Source organism: Mastomys coucha, unplaced genomic scaffold (genome assembly GCF_008632895.1).
Source record: "Mastomys coucha isolate ucsf_1 unplaced genomic scaffold, UCSF_Mcou_1 pScaffold22, whole genome shotgun sequence".
Classification (NCBI taxonomy): domain Eukaryota; kingdom Metazoa; phylum Chordata; class Mammalia; order Rodentia; family Muridae; genus Mastomys; species Mastomys coucha.
In genome coordinates, this window is record NW_022196905.1 from 146,504,855 (window position 1) to 146,517,741 (window position 12,887).

The 12,887-nt window shown below is 49.2% G+C and overlaps 2 protein-coding genes across 8 annotated transcripts in view; both read left to right on the plus strand.

Annotated features, from left to right (window-relative positions):
• Mcoln1 (mucolipin 1) overlaps positions 1 to 4,138 on the plus strand; it is a 14,888-nt gene extending 10,750 nt beyond the window's left edge. Inside the window, exons 11-14 of the mRNA XM_031338890.1 lie at positions 558 to 680; positions 1,547 to 1,762; positions 3,696 to 3,826; positions 3,922 to 4,138. Of these exons, the coding sequence (XP_031194750.1) occupies positions 558 to 680; positions 1,547 to 1,762; positions 3,696 to 3,826; positions 3,922 to 3,958 (507 nt within the window). The 3' untranslated portion in view covers positions 3,959 to 4,138. The remainder of the gene's footprint in view (positions 1 to 557; positions 681 to 1,546; positions 1,763 to 3,695; positions 3,827 to 3,921) is intronic.
• A 100-nt stretch (positions 4,139 to 4,238) lies between these two features.
• The window catches only part of Pnpla6 (patatin like phospholipase domain containing 6), a 32,495-nt gene continuing 23,846 nt past the window's right edge, over positions 4,239 to 12,887 (plus strand). For 2 of the 7 annotated variants that reach the window (XM_031338889.1, XM_031338888.1), the window contains exons 1-9: positions 5,779 to 6,058; positions 6,207 to 6,289; positions 6,443 to 6,540; positions 10,829 to 10,969; positions 11,063 to 11,222; positions 11,662 to 11,742; positions 11,880 to 12,008; positions 12,214 to 12,294; positions 12,388 to 12,553. In XM_031338889.1, the coding sequence (XP_031194749.1) occupies positions 5,848 to 6,058; positions 6,207 to 6,289; positions 6,443 to 6,540; positions 10,829 to 10,969; positions 11,063 to 11,222; positions 11,662 to 11,742; positions 11,880 to 12,008; positions 12,214 to 12,294; positions 12,388 to 12,553 (1,150 nt within the window). In that variant the 5' untranslated portion in view covers positions 5,779 to 5,847. Of the gene's footprint in view, positions 4,454 to 5,402; positions 5,463 to 5,573; positions 5,643 to 5,755; positions 6,059 to 6,206; positions 6,290 to 6,442; positions 6,541 to 10,828; positions 10,970 to 11,062; positions 11,223 to 11,661; positions 11,743 to 11,879; positions 12,009 to 12,213; positions 12,295 to 12,387; positions 12,554 to 12,887 lie in introns of those variants that run through there. The other 5 variants (XM_031338884.1, XM_031338885.1, XM_031338886.1 and 2 more) reach the window with 5 other exon arrangements.

Sequence of the window (12,887 nt, forward strand, 5' to 3'; positions counted from 1 at the left end):
ATCAGACCCCTCCATGTGCAGTCCTTGGTTGGTGGTTGAGACTCTGGGAGCTCCGAGGGTACTAGTTAACTAAAGGCATGTGTCTGACTTTTTTTTTTTTTAAGACAAAACCTTTTGTAGCCCAGGTTGGCCTTCCTGTCTAGTTAAGGATGACCTTGAACTCCAGATATTCCTGTCTCTCACCTCTCAAGTGCTGGAATGGCAGCTGTGTGTCACTATGCTTAGCTTTGTGTAGTGCCAGGGATTGAACTCAAAACCCTGTGCATACTAGGCACTCTGCAATTGAGCTATATCACCAAACCACAAATCTCTTTCTTATACCCACTTATCACAGACACAGGAGTCTTTGTACCTGGGCAGGACCACTGGAGCCTGTCCCTACCTGCTCATCCAGCTAAATCCAGCTGTGGTATGTTCTAGGCTCCTCCCAGGTGGTTCCTGCCCTATCTAAACTCTGAGTAGCCCTTCTGACTGCATTGGTGAGGCCTTCCCTGCCATCTGAGAGCTAGCTGGATTGTGGCCATTGCTTTCATTGTGGTCCCCTTGCTCTTCTGCAGATCTTGATTGCCACATTGCGGGTGGCACTGCCCAGCGTCATGCGTTTCTGCTGCTGTGTGGCTGTCATCTACCTGGGCTATTGCTTCTGTGGCTGGATCGTCCTAGGGCCCTACCACGTGAAGGTATGGGCTACTGGGGGCTGTGGGTGTTTGTTGAACTACCATCAAGGGGCTTTGTTTTTTCGTTTGTATAAGTAAATGTGTTCGTGTGTGTGTGTGTGTGTGTGTGTGTGTGTGTACTTGTCTGTACTCTGTATGCACATGTATGTGGAAGCCACAGGTCAATCTTTATTATCATTCTAAAAACTCATTCACCTAATAGGTTTGTTTTGTTTGTAGACCAGCTCTCACAGTATAGCCCTGACTATCTTGGAACTCACTATATAGGTCAGGCTAGCTTCAAATCCACAGACATGCATGCATCTGCCTCCAGAATGCTGGCATTAAAGGCAGGGGGCAAAAAGTCCATCCCCATCGTGGGTTTTAGTTTGACACAGGGTCTAATTGGCCTGTAGCTCTAGGATAAATTAGCTGGCCTCTGAGCCCCAAGGGATCCCCCTGTCTCCACCTACCTCCCCAGTGCTGGGATTACAAGGACACTTTCACACCCAGTTTTTTATGTAGGTCCTGGGGAATCAAACTTGGACCTCATGCTTTCTAGTCAAGAACTTTGAGTCACCTCCTATGCACCTTGTAGCAGTTTTGTGTTCTGTCCCTTCTAACCTCAATGCTCCTGACATTGACCCTGCGACTTGGTCATTCTTGTGGTCACTGATGACTGTGTTGTTCTGTGTTACTCCACCTATCTGCCCCTCTGACTCCTGAGGAACTAGTCCGTGACCCTGTGACCTTTCTGTGAACTCCATGACCTTGCCATTGATATGCTGACCCTCAGATGGGCCCAGTTGCCATCTTCCTGCCCACTGACCCCTAGTGAAGCCACCAACCCCCCACTTACGTATCTTCTCACCCGACCTCACTGCCAACAGTTCCGCTCACTGTCCATGGTTTCCGAGTGTCTGTTCTCACTCATCAACGGCGACGACATGTTTGTGACGTTTGCGGCCATGCAGGCCCAGCAGGGTCGAAGCAGCCTGGTGTGGCTCTTCTCCCAGCTCTACCTGTACTCCTTCATCAGCCTCTTCATCTACATGGTGCTGAGCCTCTTCATTGCACTCATCACTGGCGCCTATGACACCATCAAGGTCAGACATCTTCTACCGTCTCTTCCCTGGGAGTTCTGTCTTCCCTTTCCCCTCCCCTGAACATTTGCAGCTCTGAGTTCCAAGAGCTGCCTGGCTTCACAAGGTTGTCCTGGCTGCACCATAGTTGGAACAGGTAAGACCCAGAAGCTATATGAAGTCCAAAGAGAGCGTGGTCAGGAACTGGGTATGGGAAAGTTGGGGTTGTTTGAGTCGTCCTGGGAGAGTAGCCTAGGATGTACCTCAACTGGATTCAGTCAGATGGGCAGGAAAGGACAGGCTCCTAGGGTCCTTCTCAGGTACAAAAATGTGTCAGTATTTTATCTCTCTCTCTCCCCACCCCTCGCCCTGTGTGTGTGTATGTGTGTGTATATGTTGTGTGTACGTGTATGCATGTATGCGTGTCTGTGTGCGTGTGTGTGCATGCATCTTGTTACTTGTATCAGAGGACAGACCACAGGAGTCGGTTCTCTCCCTTCCCTGTGTGGATCACAGACCTGAACACCAGCTATCAGCTTTGCAGCCAGTACCTTTACCTGCCGAGCCATCTCACTGGCCTCCTCCCGCTCTCATATCATCTTTAAAAAACAAAAAACATTTACTTATTTGGGGGTGGGAGGAGGTTGTGCACACCACAGTGTGTTTGGAAATTAGAGAAGACTTGTGGAAGTTAGTTCTCTCCATCCACCATGTGGAGTCATCAGGTTTGATGGTAAAAACTTTTATTTCCCCTCTGAACCATCTTACGGGCCTGTTAAGATCTTTCCTTTGAGGGTGACCTTGAACGTCTGTCCTGTGTCCACCACCTGAGATCTGGGCTTATAGATAGATGCATATTATCACCTCCAGTGTATGTGGTGCTGGGGATGGCACTCAGGACTTCCTGCATGCTGTGCATTCACTCTACCAGCTGAGCCACTTATCCAGCTTAGGAGCTTTTTCAGAACCACTCTGATACCCAACTACAGCAGGGTTCCCCTGTACAACCCTCCATGTTTCCTTTATACCTGTTGCTAGTGGCTATCCATCTACGGGCCGTTCATGTTCCTCACTATCACTAGATGGACAATGACCACTTGATCCTCCTGGATATCCAGTGCATACTACACTCTGAAGAACATGTTTGCTGGGTTAATTCTGCCTCCCTGCCATCCCACAGTGCTCTTGTCCCCTTGTCTAGGCCACCACAGCCTGCATGAAAGCTACTTCTTCCTAGTACCCTGTAAGACACGGGAGTTATACACCACACATGTTCATGCATGTGCACATTCGTGCACACACACAAGGCAAATATACATAACTATCCAAAAGTCAGTGCAGCTAGGTGGCTGCTTAGAACGTTCCCTTCATCTATTGAGAAATCTAGATTGGTAGGATAGGAGCCCAAAGAAGAGCATACTTGTAGAAAGGAACATCCAAAGACTGTTAGGCAGAAAGGACTTGGAAAAATAGCGATGGTGCCAGGAAGTCCCAGGGAGAAGATTTTACTGTGACTCTGCCTCATTCTAAGTCATTGGCAGTGGATGTGTGCACTCTTTCCCACATGGATGGATCTATAGCTGTACCACAGGTACATTACTGTCACCCAGGCTCCAAGCAGTCACACTGAATCTTGCTGGAACACTCAGATATCGCATACATGCAGGACCCTTGGATGTTCAGGCCTTATGCCCATTAACTGTGTGTTACACTGGTCCATCTGAGACGCTAGATTGCTAAATACCAGTCTAGACTCCTGGCCTGCAGCAGAGGGCACTAAACCGATAAGCCTGAGACCTGTGGCCACAGCGAAGAAAGCCACAAAGCAAAGCTCCAGAAGTGAGACCCAGAGTGGTCACATCAGAGAAACAGCAGAACATCCACTTGACTGGAGCTAAAGAGCTCTACAAGTCAGAGCCAACTTTTGTGCTGAGTTTGGGGCATCATCTCTTTCCAGCACCCAGGAGGCACTGGCACAGAGAAGAGTGAGCTTCAGGCCTACATTGAGCAGTGCCAGGACAGCCCCACATCTGGCAAGTTCCGTCGTGGAAGTGGCTCAGCTTGTAGCCTTCTCTGCTGCTGTGGAAGGTTGGAGCCCCGGGTCTGGGTTGTAGATTGATAGAAGCTGGAGGAAGAAGTGTGTGCCAGAGAGATCTGATGCCTCTTCTATTTCTCTCTTCCAGGGACTCCCCCGAGGACCATTCGCTGCTGGTGAACTGATCCAAGATGATTGCTACTAGACTTTATCCCCATGTACTGCTGGGACCCCAGCTTATTTATTTTTAGAATTTGCTTTAAAAGATCTGTTTCTACAGGCCTTATGAGGACTTGGGCTGATCGAATCGGACACTGGGGAAGGGAGGGCATGTAGGGCGGCTGTTAAATAAAAGGGAACATAAATGTGGTGGTTTAATTTGTAACAGGTGAGGTAGCCCTTTCATAAATTGTTAGCTCCTTTAAGAGGCTGCCACACAGTGCGCAGTGCGACCTTCCAAGCATGGCGGGAGGCGGGGAAGGGGCGTGCCCTGCAGCGGAATAATTTAAAGGTGCCGCGTCTGAGGCAGCGGACAGAAAACTAGGGGTGTTGGCCGACGCTGGGTGGACCTGGTTGCAGCTCCTGAATGGTCCGAATTTCCATCGACCGAGCAAAGGTGTCCCTTCGAGGACAGTTAGAGAGCTTCAGCTTTGCCCCGGATCGATTTGTCCTGATTCCGGGTAGGTCCTGACTTTTTTGATGCTCCAATACCACCCCACCCCCATCCCTAAGTTCCTTGTCCCGGTGTTTCCGCATCGGTAGCCAGATGCAACCTGGAGTACGGAAAGTGAGTAGTCTAACAATTTTCCAGGTACCATCTCAGGGCCCCGCGATTCCTCTTAAGTTTCCATTAATAGTCTAAAGGCATCAAAAAGATCTCCAGCGTCCCAGAAGAGTCCCGGTAGCATTCCTACCTCCCTCGCTATCTTCCTGGAAGCTCCTAGACTCCTTAGTAGTTATGTGTATCTCCGGTTCTCAGTAACTTTCCAGTGCGTCGTTCCTCCTACCCTCCCCCAATTCCGGCGTCCCTGGTTACACATCCTACATCATTCCACTAATCCCAGGGATGCTCCGCATCGCGACACCCGGTAACTTTCCTTCTACGTGACAGTTAAATCTCCAAGCTCAAGTCTATATAACACTTTAGGAGTTCATCTTACTCCGATGGCCCTGGAGTCCCCCTTTCAATAAATTGCACAGTAGTGCTCCTCTACGCCCCAGCTCCCAGCTTCCTTGATGGGCCAGGCTTGGGTCAGAAGCCCAAAGTCCAATTGTCCCTCAGCCTCCTGGATTACAGGTCCTGGTTTCTTCTGGAGTGGGACTTCACATCTTTACAGGGGGTAGGAAGGGGTCTCACCTGAGGGTTGGTTAATCAAGAGTAGTCAGATGAATGGAAGGCCAGGCTAAGGAAGGAGCCACTGCCAGAAGAGATCATGGCTTAAGGGCACCTGCCAGTGAGCTGCTAACTGTGGGTGCCAGGACTGCTACCCTTTGGCCATTGGGTACAGATGAATACGTTGGAGAGTCTGGTCGGCCTTATGCATAAATGAAATAGGTCAAAGAACTGGGGGCTGGTCTCACCCATTGATCTGGGCTGGGAGGTCAATTTGCCCCTATCCTTCTGTCTAGCAGTACCCCCTCTAGACGCTCTCACCCCAACCCAGGCGAATGGACTCACTCCAGCCAAAGGTATCTAGGGGGCGTGGCTTGTGAGACGAGATAAGGGGAAGAGCCCGTAGTCAGTGCTGGGTAGGCTTGATTGACATCTTGTTCTGGCCCCTTCTGCTCCTCGATTTCTAGGACTGCAGGCTACAAGACCTGCTACCTAGTCCGAAACAATCAATGGATGCCCCACTGCAAACCGGAATGGTAAGAATTGGGAAATTTTTGTACCGGACTACAACTTCCGGCGGGCTTGCCGAGCACCTCGCGATTCTCTCTCCGAGAACCAAGTATATGCAGGCGAAACTACGTTTCCCGGCATGCATCGCGGGAGACCTAGTCTCAGAGAAGGCTTAGTTGCTCCCCCCACGCAAGGGGGTGGGAAGGAAACCCGCATTGACCCATTCTGCAGATGGGGACACCGAGTCACGAGCTGAATATAACCTCCTCCGGGGCAGAGGTGACTCGAAAGGCCTTGGAGGAGGGCTTGGGGAGACGGATATGCGTTGCCCAGCCTGTGCCGTTCGTTCCGCAGGTGCTGGGAGTGATGATCGGGGCCGGAGTGGCGGTGCTGGTCACCGCCGTGCTCATCCTTTTGGTGGTGCGAAGGCTGCGGGTGCAGAGTGAGGATTCAGAGGGGCCCTCTGGGGGAATGCTGCAGGGATGGAGGGGGAGCTGCAATACCCGGAGAAACCAAGCGGCTGGGGTGGGGAATTTGTTGAAGCCTGCGCGGAGCTCAAAGCACCGTCTCCCCCCGTCCCCCACCCCCAGAAACTCCAGCCCCCGAGGGTCCCCGGTATCGGTTCCGGAAGCGGGACAAAGTGCTTTTCTATGGCCGGAAGATTATGCGGAAGGTGAGTTCCAAGACCTACTGCTGGCCTGGTTGACCACAGAAGCCCAGCCCTTTCCTATTTACACTTATTAATGGGCATTTCTGCTTTTATTAGGTCTCCTTAGATCTGCCCTTCCTCTCTCTCCAATTGACTCACTATTCTAAATTCTCCCAGGTGTCACAGTCCACTTCTTCCCTGGTGGACACCTCAGTCTCCACCACTTCCCGGCCCCGCATGAAGAAGAAACTGAAGATGCTTAACATTGCCAAGAAGTAAGGCTGACACTGAGTGTATTGGGTGCGAGACGGGTCAACTCCCACCGGAGTTTTTGTATTTCCGAGTTCTTGAAACAGATGGACCGTCTGGGAAATATTCCCATAGTAGAGGGACATCTCAAGGCCTTCACTTGGCAGGGGCTATCTCAGAGTTCTGCCATTCCAGACATGACGCTTCCGGTGTGGGCATGCTTGTCACTTAAGGCTTGCCTCATTATGTTTCCCTGTTTCTGGAGGCTATCTGCCGTATATTTAGGAATCTACACCTGATGTCTTGCCGTATTGGAGGGCTTATTCAACGTGACGTATTGCAGTTATCGCAGATATTTGTATGGCTAGCTAGAAGGGCTGTTTCGCAATTCTGTTCTCCAGGGAAATCATTCTATCCATACAGGAAAGCATCTCTTTTGGAGTTGTCTGTGTTGTTCACCCTGTATAGTTCTTTGCCCTGGGGGGCTATCTCATATTGTGTGTGTGTGTGTGTGTGTGTGTGTGTGTGTGTGTGTGTGTGGTTGTTGTTGTTTGCTTGGGTTTGTTTTGGTTTTTGGCTTCCGGTCATCCTTTGTGTTGCGACTATAGGTTTGTGTCAGTATGCCTAGTTTATATGGTCCTGAGGATTAAATTCAAGACTTTTGGCATGCCAAGCAAGCCATGCTGCTAACTAAGCCACAGCCCTAGTCATTCATTCATTCATTCATTCATTCATTCACTCACTCACTCATTTTTTGGAGCACTCTGCCACTGAACTATATTACTAGCCCCTACTTTACTTTACTATGTGTTATCTGTAGTGTGTGCATCTTATTGCATGTGCATGGCAGTTGGTTGTCTCCTTCCACCCTGTGGATGGCAGGAATTGAACTCAGGTTGTTATGCTTGGCAGAAAGTACCTTTACCCACAAGCCATCTTGCTGGCCCTACTGCTTTGTTTTTTCAATTTATTTAATTTACTTTGTGGTACACAGTGTCAAACTCAGAGAGTGGCTATGGTAGGCTAGCATTTTTGCCTGTGAGCTAAACTTAAGCCCTATACTTTTTTTTTTGAGACAGGGTCTTACTAAGTTACCCAGGTTGCCCTCGAACTTTCCCTATAGCTCAGGCAGGTTTTGAACATGTGATTCTTCTTTTTCACCTTGCCTGGTAACTGGAATGACTGGCCTGTGCCCATCATGTTTACCTGTTGAAAAATTCCTTTGTGGACCAGTAAGATAGCACAGTGGGGCCAGGCAGTGGTGGCGCACGCCTTTAATCCCAGCACTTGGGAGACAGAGACAGGCAGATTTCTGAGTTCGAGGCCAGCCTGGTCTATAGAGTGAGTTCCACGACAGCCAGGGCTATTCAGAGAAACTGTCTCGAAAAACCAAGCCAAAACAAACCAAAACAAACAAAAAGATGGCACAGTAGGTAAAAATACTTGCTATCAAGCCTAGAGACATGAGTTCCATTCCTAGGACCCATATGGGAGGAGGAGAAAACTTACTCTTGCAAGTTGTCCTCTGACCTACACAATGCTCTCATGTGTGCACGCATACACACACACACACACACACACACGCACAATAAATAAATATAAATTTGATCATTTAAGAAAATAATTCCTTTGCATTAGAAACTTAGGGAGGTTATCTCAGATGTTTATCAGTGTATTTAAGAAGGCTCTTCCAGGGATCTCTAAGTTAAGAAATGGTTCTGGGATCTTCTTGCATCATGAGGTCTACCTGAAGGTCTTTTTCAAGAGTGTATTTAATACCAGGGGGCCATCCTTGAACTCTATAACAAGCCATGGTATCACAGACCTTTTTATGATTTTGGTAGAAAGACTGTTGGTAAAGTATTTGCTTTGCAAATGTAAGTATCTAGGTCTAATCTTCAGAACCCACATTAAGAAAAATATCTGGATATGGCAGCTCACTTGCCATCTCAGCACAGGGGAGCTGGACACAGGCAGATCCCTGGGTCTCACTGACTGGCCAGCACAGCCTACTTGGTGAGTTCCATACCACAGAGAGACCCTGTCTCAACCTGATAAGGCAGATAGCATCTGAGAAACTACAACTGAGGTTGTCTTCTGGCCTACAGACACACTCACACACATGCCACACACAAACACAAACATAGCACATACCACACACACACATATAGACCACACACACACAGCAGAGACATACATATACACAACACATACCACAGACACACACAGACAAACGCACACACACACACACACACACACACACACACGTATCTCTAGCTTTTCTGAACCATGAGTTGCCTGTGGTAATCACATAATGTTAAGAATCTCTAGCCAGGCAGTGATGGCGCATGCCTTTAATCCCAGCACTTGGGAGGCAGAGGCAGACAGATTTCTGAGTTTGAGGTCAGCCTGATCTACAGAGTGAGTTCCAGGACAGCCAGGGCTACACAGAGAAACCCTGTCTCAAAAACAAAAACAAAACAAACAAACAAACAAAAATCTCATTCGATAGAAGAATTCTTCCAAGCCTGGTATGGCATACACACCTGCTATCTCTATACTCAAGAAGTGGAAGCAGGAACATCAGGAGTTCAAGGTCATCGTTAGCTACTTAGCCAAATTTGAAGCCAGCTTGGGTTACGAGAAACACTGCCTAAAAATGCCAACGAAGCAATAAAAACAAAATGGAGGAGTTCTACCTAGGTTTCTCCTTATCACTGGGTTTGATTCATATGCGAGGGTCTATCTCAGGACTCTTGTGCTGGTAAAGGGGCTGCTCCACAACCACTTTCCCCCAAGCTCTTAGCCGAGCAGCTGAACCTAAGTTCTCCACATTAGAAGAGGGCTAGCTCAGAAAAGTTCCAGGGGGCTCACTGAGACCTGACAGGGAGCTATTTCATGGACCTTTTGTTTCTCTCTCTTTGCTTTAACTTTTTCTTTTCTTCCCTTCTGTTTCCCTTTCTTGTCTTCTTTTATTTATTTATTTATTAATTTAATGTATAGGTATGTGTGCTGTATGTGCCCGTGTGTGTGGGTGCACAGAGGAGAACATTGGGTGGACCGCTCTGTTGCTGTCAGCCTTATTCCCTTGAGACAGGGTCTCTCACTAAACTTGCAAGTGATGGTTTTTAGCTAGATTGGCTGAGATGACTTCCAGGTGTCCTGTGACAAGCACACGTTCCATCAACCTAAATCTCAGGGTTCAGTCATGGAAACGACAGCATCCAGAGTCCAGTAGCGTTTGTGAGATTCTGCCCCTCCTGAGGAGGTATGAGCAGTCAGTGTTTGCTTTCAGCCGTAGTCCTCAGTGGCGTTGCCACTAGGAAGTTGCCCTTGCTCAAGCAAATAACCCCCAAGGTGTGCTCATGCAGGTACCCCAAAGTAAACACAGTGGGCCACAAAAACAAACAGAACACCCCATGGAAGTAGGAGGGGGGGGGCTGGAGAGATGGCTCAGAGGTTGGGAGCACTGACTGCTCTCTCAGAGGTCCTGAGTTCAATTCCCAGCAACCACATGGTGGCTCACAACCATCTGTAATGGGATCTGATGCCCTCTTCTGGTGTGCCTGAAGACAGTGACAGTGTACTCATATAAAACAAATATATACATCTTTTTAGTAAAAGAAAAAGAAAGTAGGAAGGGGTCTGGCAGAAAGAGGGTCAGGTTAAGAAGGGTCTTGGAGGGCATGATCAAATAACATTAGATATATGTGTGAAATTGTGAATGAATAAAATAAAACTCCTAAGACACTAGAGGATCCATTCGGGAGCCCTATGACTAGGGGATGGAAGTCCTGAAGTTTACATTATAAGTTTACCCTGTAAAAGGCTAAACATTTTAGGCTTTGTGGGACGTACACAGCCTCTATGCTGGCTATTTGACTCTGCCTTTGAAGTGAGAAGGTAGCCATAAGTAATATATGAATGAATTAACATGGCAGTATGCTAATAAATTTAATGACAAAAGAAAGAAGAGGGCCTGCTCTGGACAGTGGGCTGTGTTTGCTTTGTATAAGACCAGAGGGAAGGGGTAAATGGGTGCCTTAGTCCTGCCTGAGCCTCCTGTTACCCAGCAGCTCTCAGCCTGGGGGTTGTAATCTCTTTGGGGGTCGAACACCCCTTTTACAGAGGTCACCTAAGACCATCTGCATGTCGGATATTTGCATTACAGTTTACAACAGTAGCAAAATGACAGTTGTGAAGTAGCAATGAAAATAATTTTGTGGTTGGGGGTCACCACAGCATAAAGAACTGTACCAAAGGGTTGCAGCATTAGGAAGGTTGAGAACCACGGTGCTAACCTCTTCCCATCAGGATCTTGCGTATCCAAAAGGAGACTCCTACCCTACAACGGAAGGAGCCCCCACCTTCAGTGCTGGAGGCTGACCTCACAGAGGGAGACCTGGCCAATTCCCACCTACCCTCTGAGGTACTCTACATGCTCAAGAATGTTCGGTAAGTGTTGGGGGTCTGAGTGTTTTGAGGGTTCCTTCAGAGCCTGGGACTACTTTGACCTCCTCCATCCCTTTCCCACCGCTCACCTTCTAGGGTGCTGGGTCACTTTGAGAAGCCACTCTTCCTGGAGCTCTGCCGGCACATGGTTTTCCAGCGTCTCGGGCAGGGGGACTACGTCTTTCGGCCTGGTCAGCCAGATGCCAGCATCTATGTGGTTCAAGATGGGCTACTGGAGCTCTGCCTACCAGGACCTGTGAGTGGACCTTGCGGGGCCACTGTGGGAGGCTAGGCATTGGGCATTTCTCCTAGAGTTAGATACCACTTTTGGGCATGTGTAGTCAGAAGTCAGGTTAATGATGGCTCAGTGTGGAGCCCAATGGTAGAGCCTTTGACTAGTAAGGGACAACAGTGATAGGGCCCCTGCCTAGAATCCCCCAGCAGAGTACTCATTGATGAGTACTTACTTGCCTGTTATGTGTAGGGCTCTGGGTTCTAATTCTAATGCTATAGAAATATCAGAGGACTGAGTGACCATTTGGGAAGATCCAACAGATGGGCAGAGAGTGGTGTGCAAGAAACAGCCACTGGTTAGGAGGTTTGTGAACTCGGTTATTACTGGGGTGAGTCAGAGGTGAGGTCCAGTGGCAGCCACCAGGAGGAGGCTGGCATTGGTCTGTGGCCCCTTGTCTCAGGATGGGAAGGAGTGTGTGGTGAAGGAAGTGGTCCCGGGAGACAGCGTCAACAGCCTTCTGAGCATCCTCGATGTCATCACCGTGAGTGAGATTTTTAAGCTGGATAGAAGGGTGGGGGCTCTGATGCTGCTCTTGTTGCTTGAACCAGGAAGGCTGCAAGGAGCAGGGAATGGTCTCCCAGATCTTGATCTCATCTCTTCTCCCTGCACATCTCCCAGGGTCACCAGCATCCCCAGCGGACTGTGTCAGCTAGGGCCGCACGGGACTCTACAGTGCTGAGACTCCCTGTAGAAGCCTTCTCCGCTGTCTTCACCAAGTACCCTGAGAGTTTGGTGCGAGTGGTGCAGGTCAGCCGGCCTTTCATCTCCTCCATGGTTGGCAAAGCACCCTGCCCTTGTACCATCGGATTATCCGGGGCATCAGCACAGAGGTGGTCAGGCAGTGCTTACTGCTTATCACCCCTGAGCAGCCAGACCTCTGTGGAGGCTGCTCATGCTGACTACTTTCTCGCCTGACCACACCTCTCTCCTGGTCCTGTCCTCACTCCTGCAGATCATCATGGTGAGGCTGCAGAGAGTCACCTTCCTGGCGCTTCACAATTACCTGGGTCTGACCAATGAACTCTTCAGCCATGTGAGTTGGACACAAGCACGAGAGGATGTGGAGACTCAATGAGAGATACTTAGATATGCTATAAATGACTCTGCCCTCCAACTCCCACTGCAGGAGATCCAGCCCTTACGCCTCTTCCCTAGCCCTGGCCTCCCAACCCGAACCAGCCCTGTCCGTGGCTCTAAACGGGTAGTTAGCACCTCAGGTACCGAGGAAACCACAAAGGAGACCTCTGGACGGCCCCTTGACCCCACTGGAGCTCCTCTGCCTGGGCCTGCAGGTATGTGAGGTGACTGCCACTCTGCCAGGAACTTGCAGCCTTGGAACTTAGCCCAGTCTCTGGCCTCTGTGCTCTCTAGTTCCTCAGTTTTGTACATTTTTTTCTAACATTTATTTATTTCACGGCCACAGAAAAAGCACTAAGGGTCAGATGGCAACATGCAGGAGTTCTCTCTCTACCTCAGGGGTCTCAGAGCTATAATTCTATCAGCAAATTTGATGCACCAAAACCTTACTCACTGAACCCAATTTTGCAGACTTAAATTGATCCTAGATCACCAGATGCCTTCCATTCCTCACCCTTCCTAGGCCTAGCTTGAGGCCTAGGAATTTGA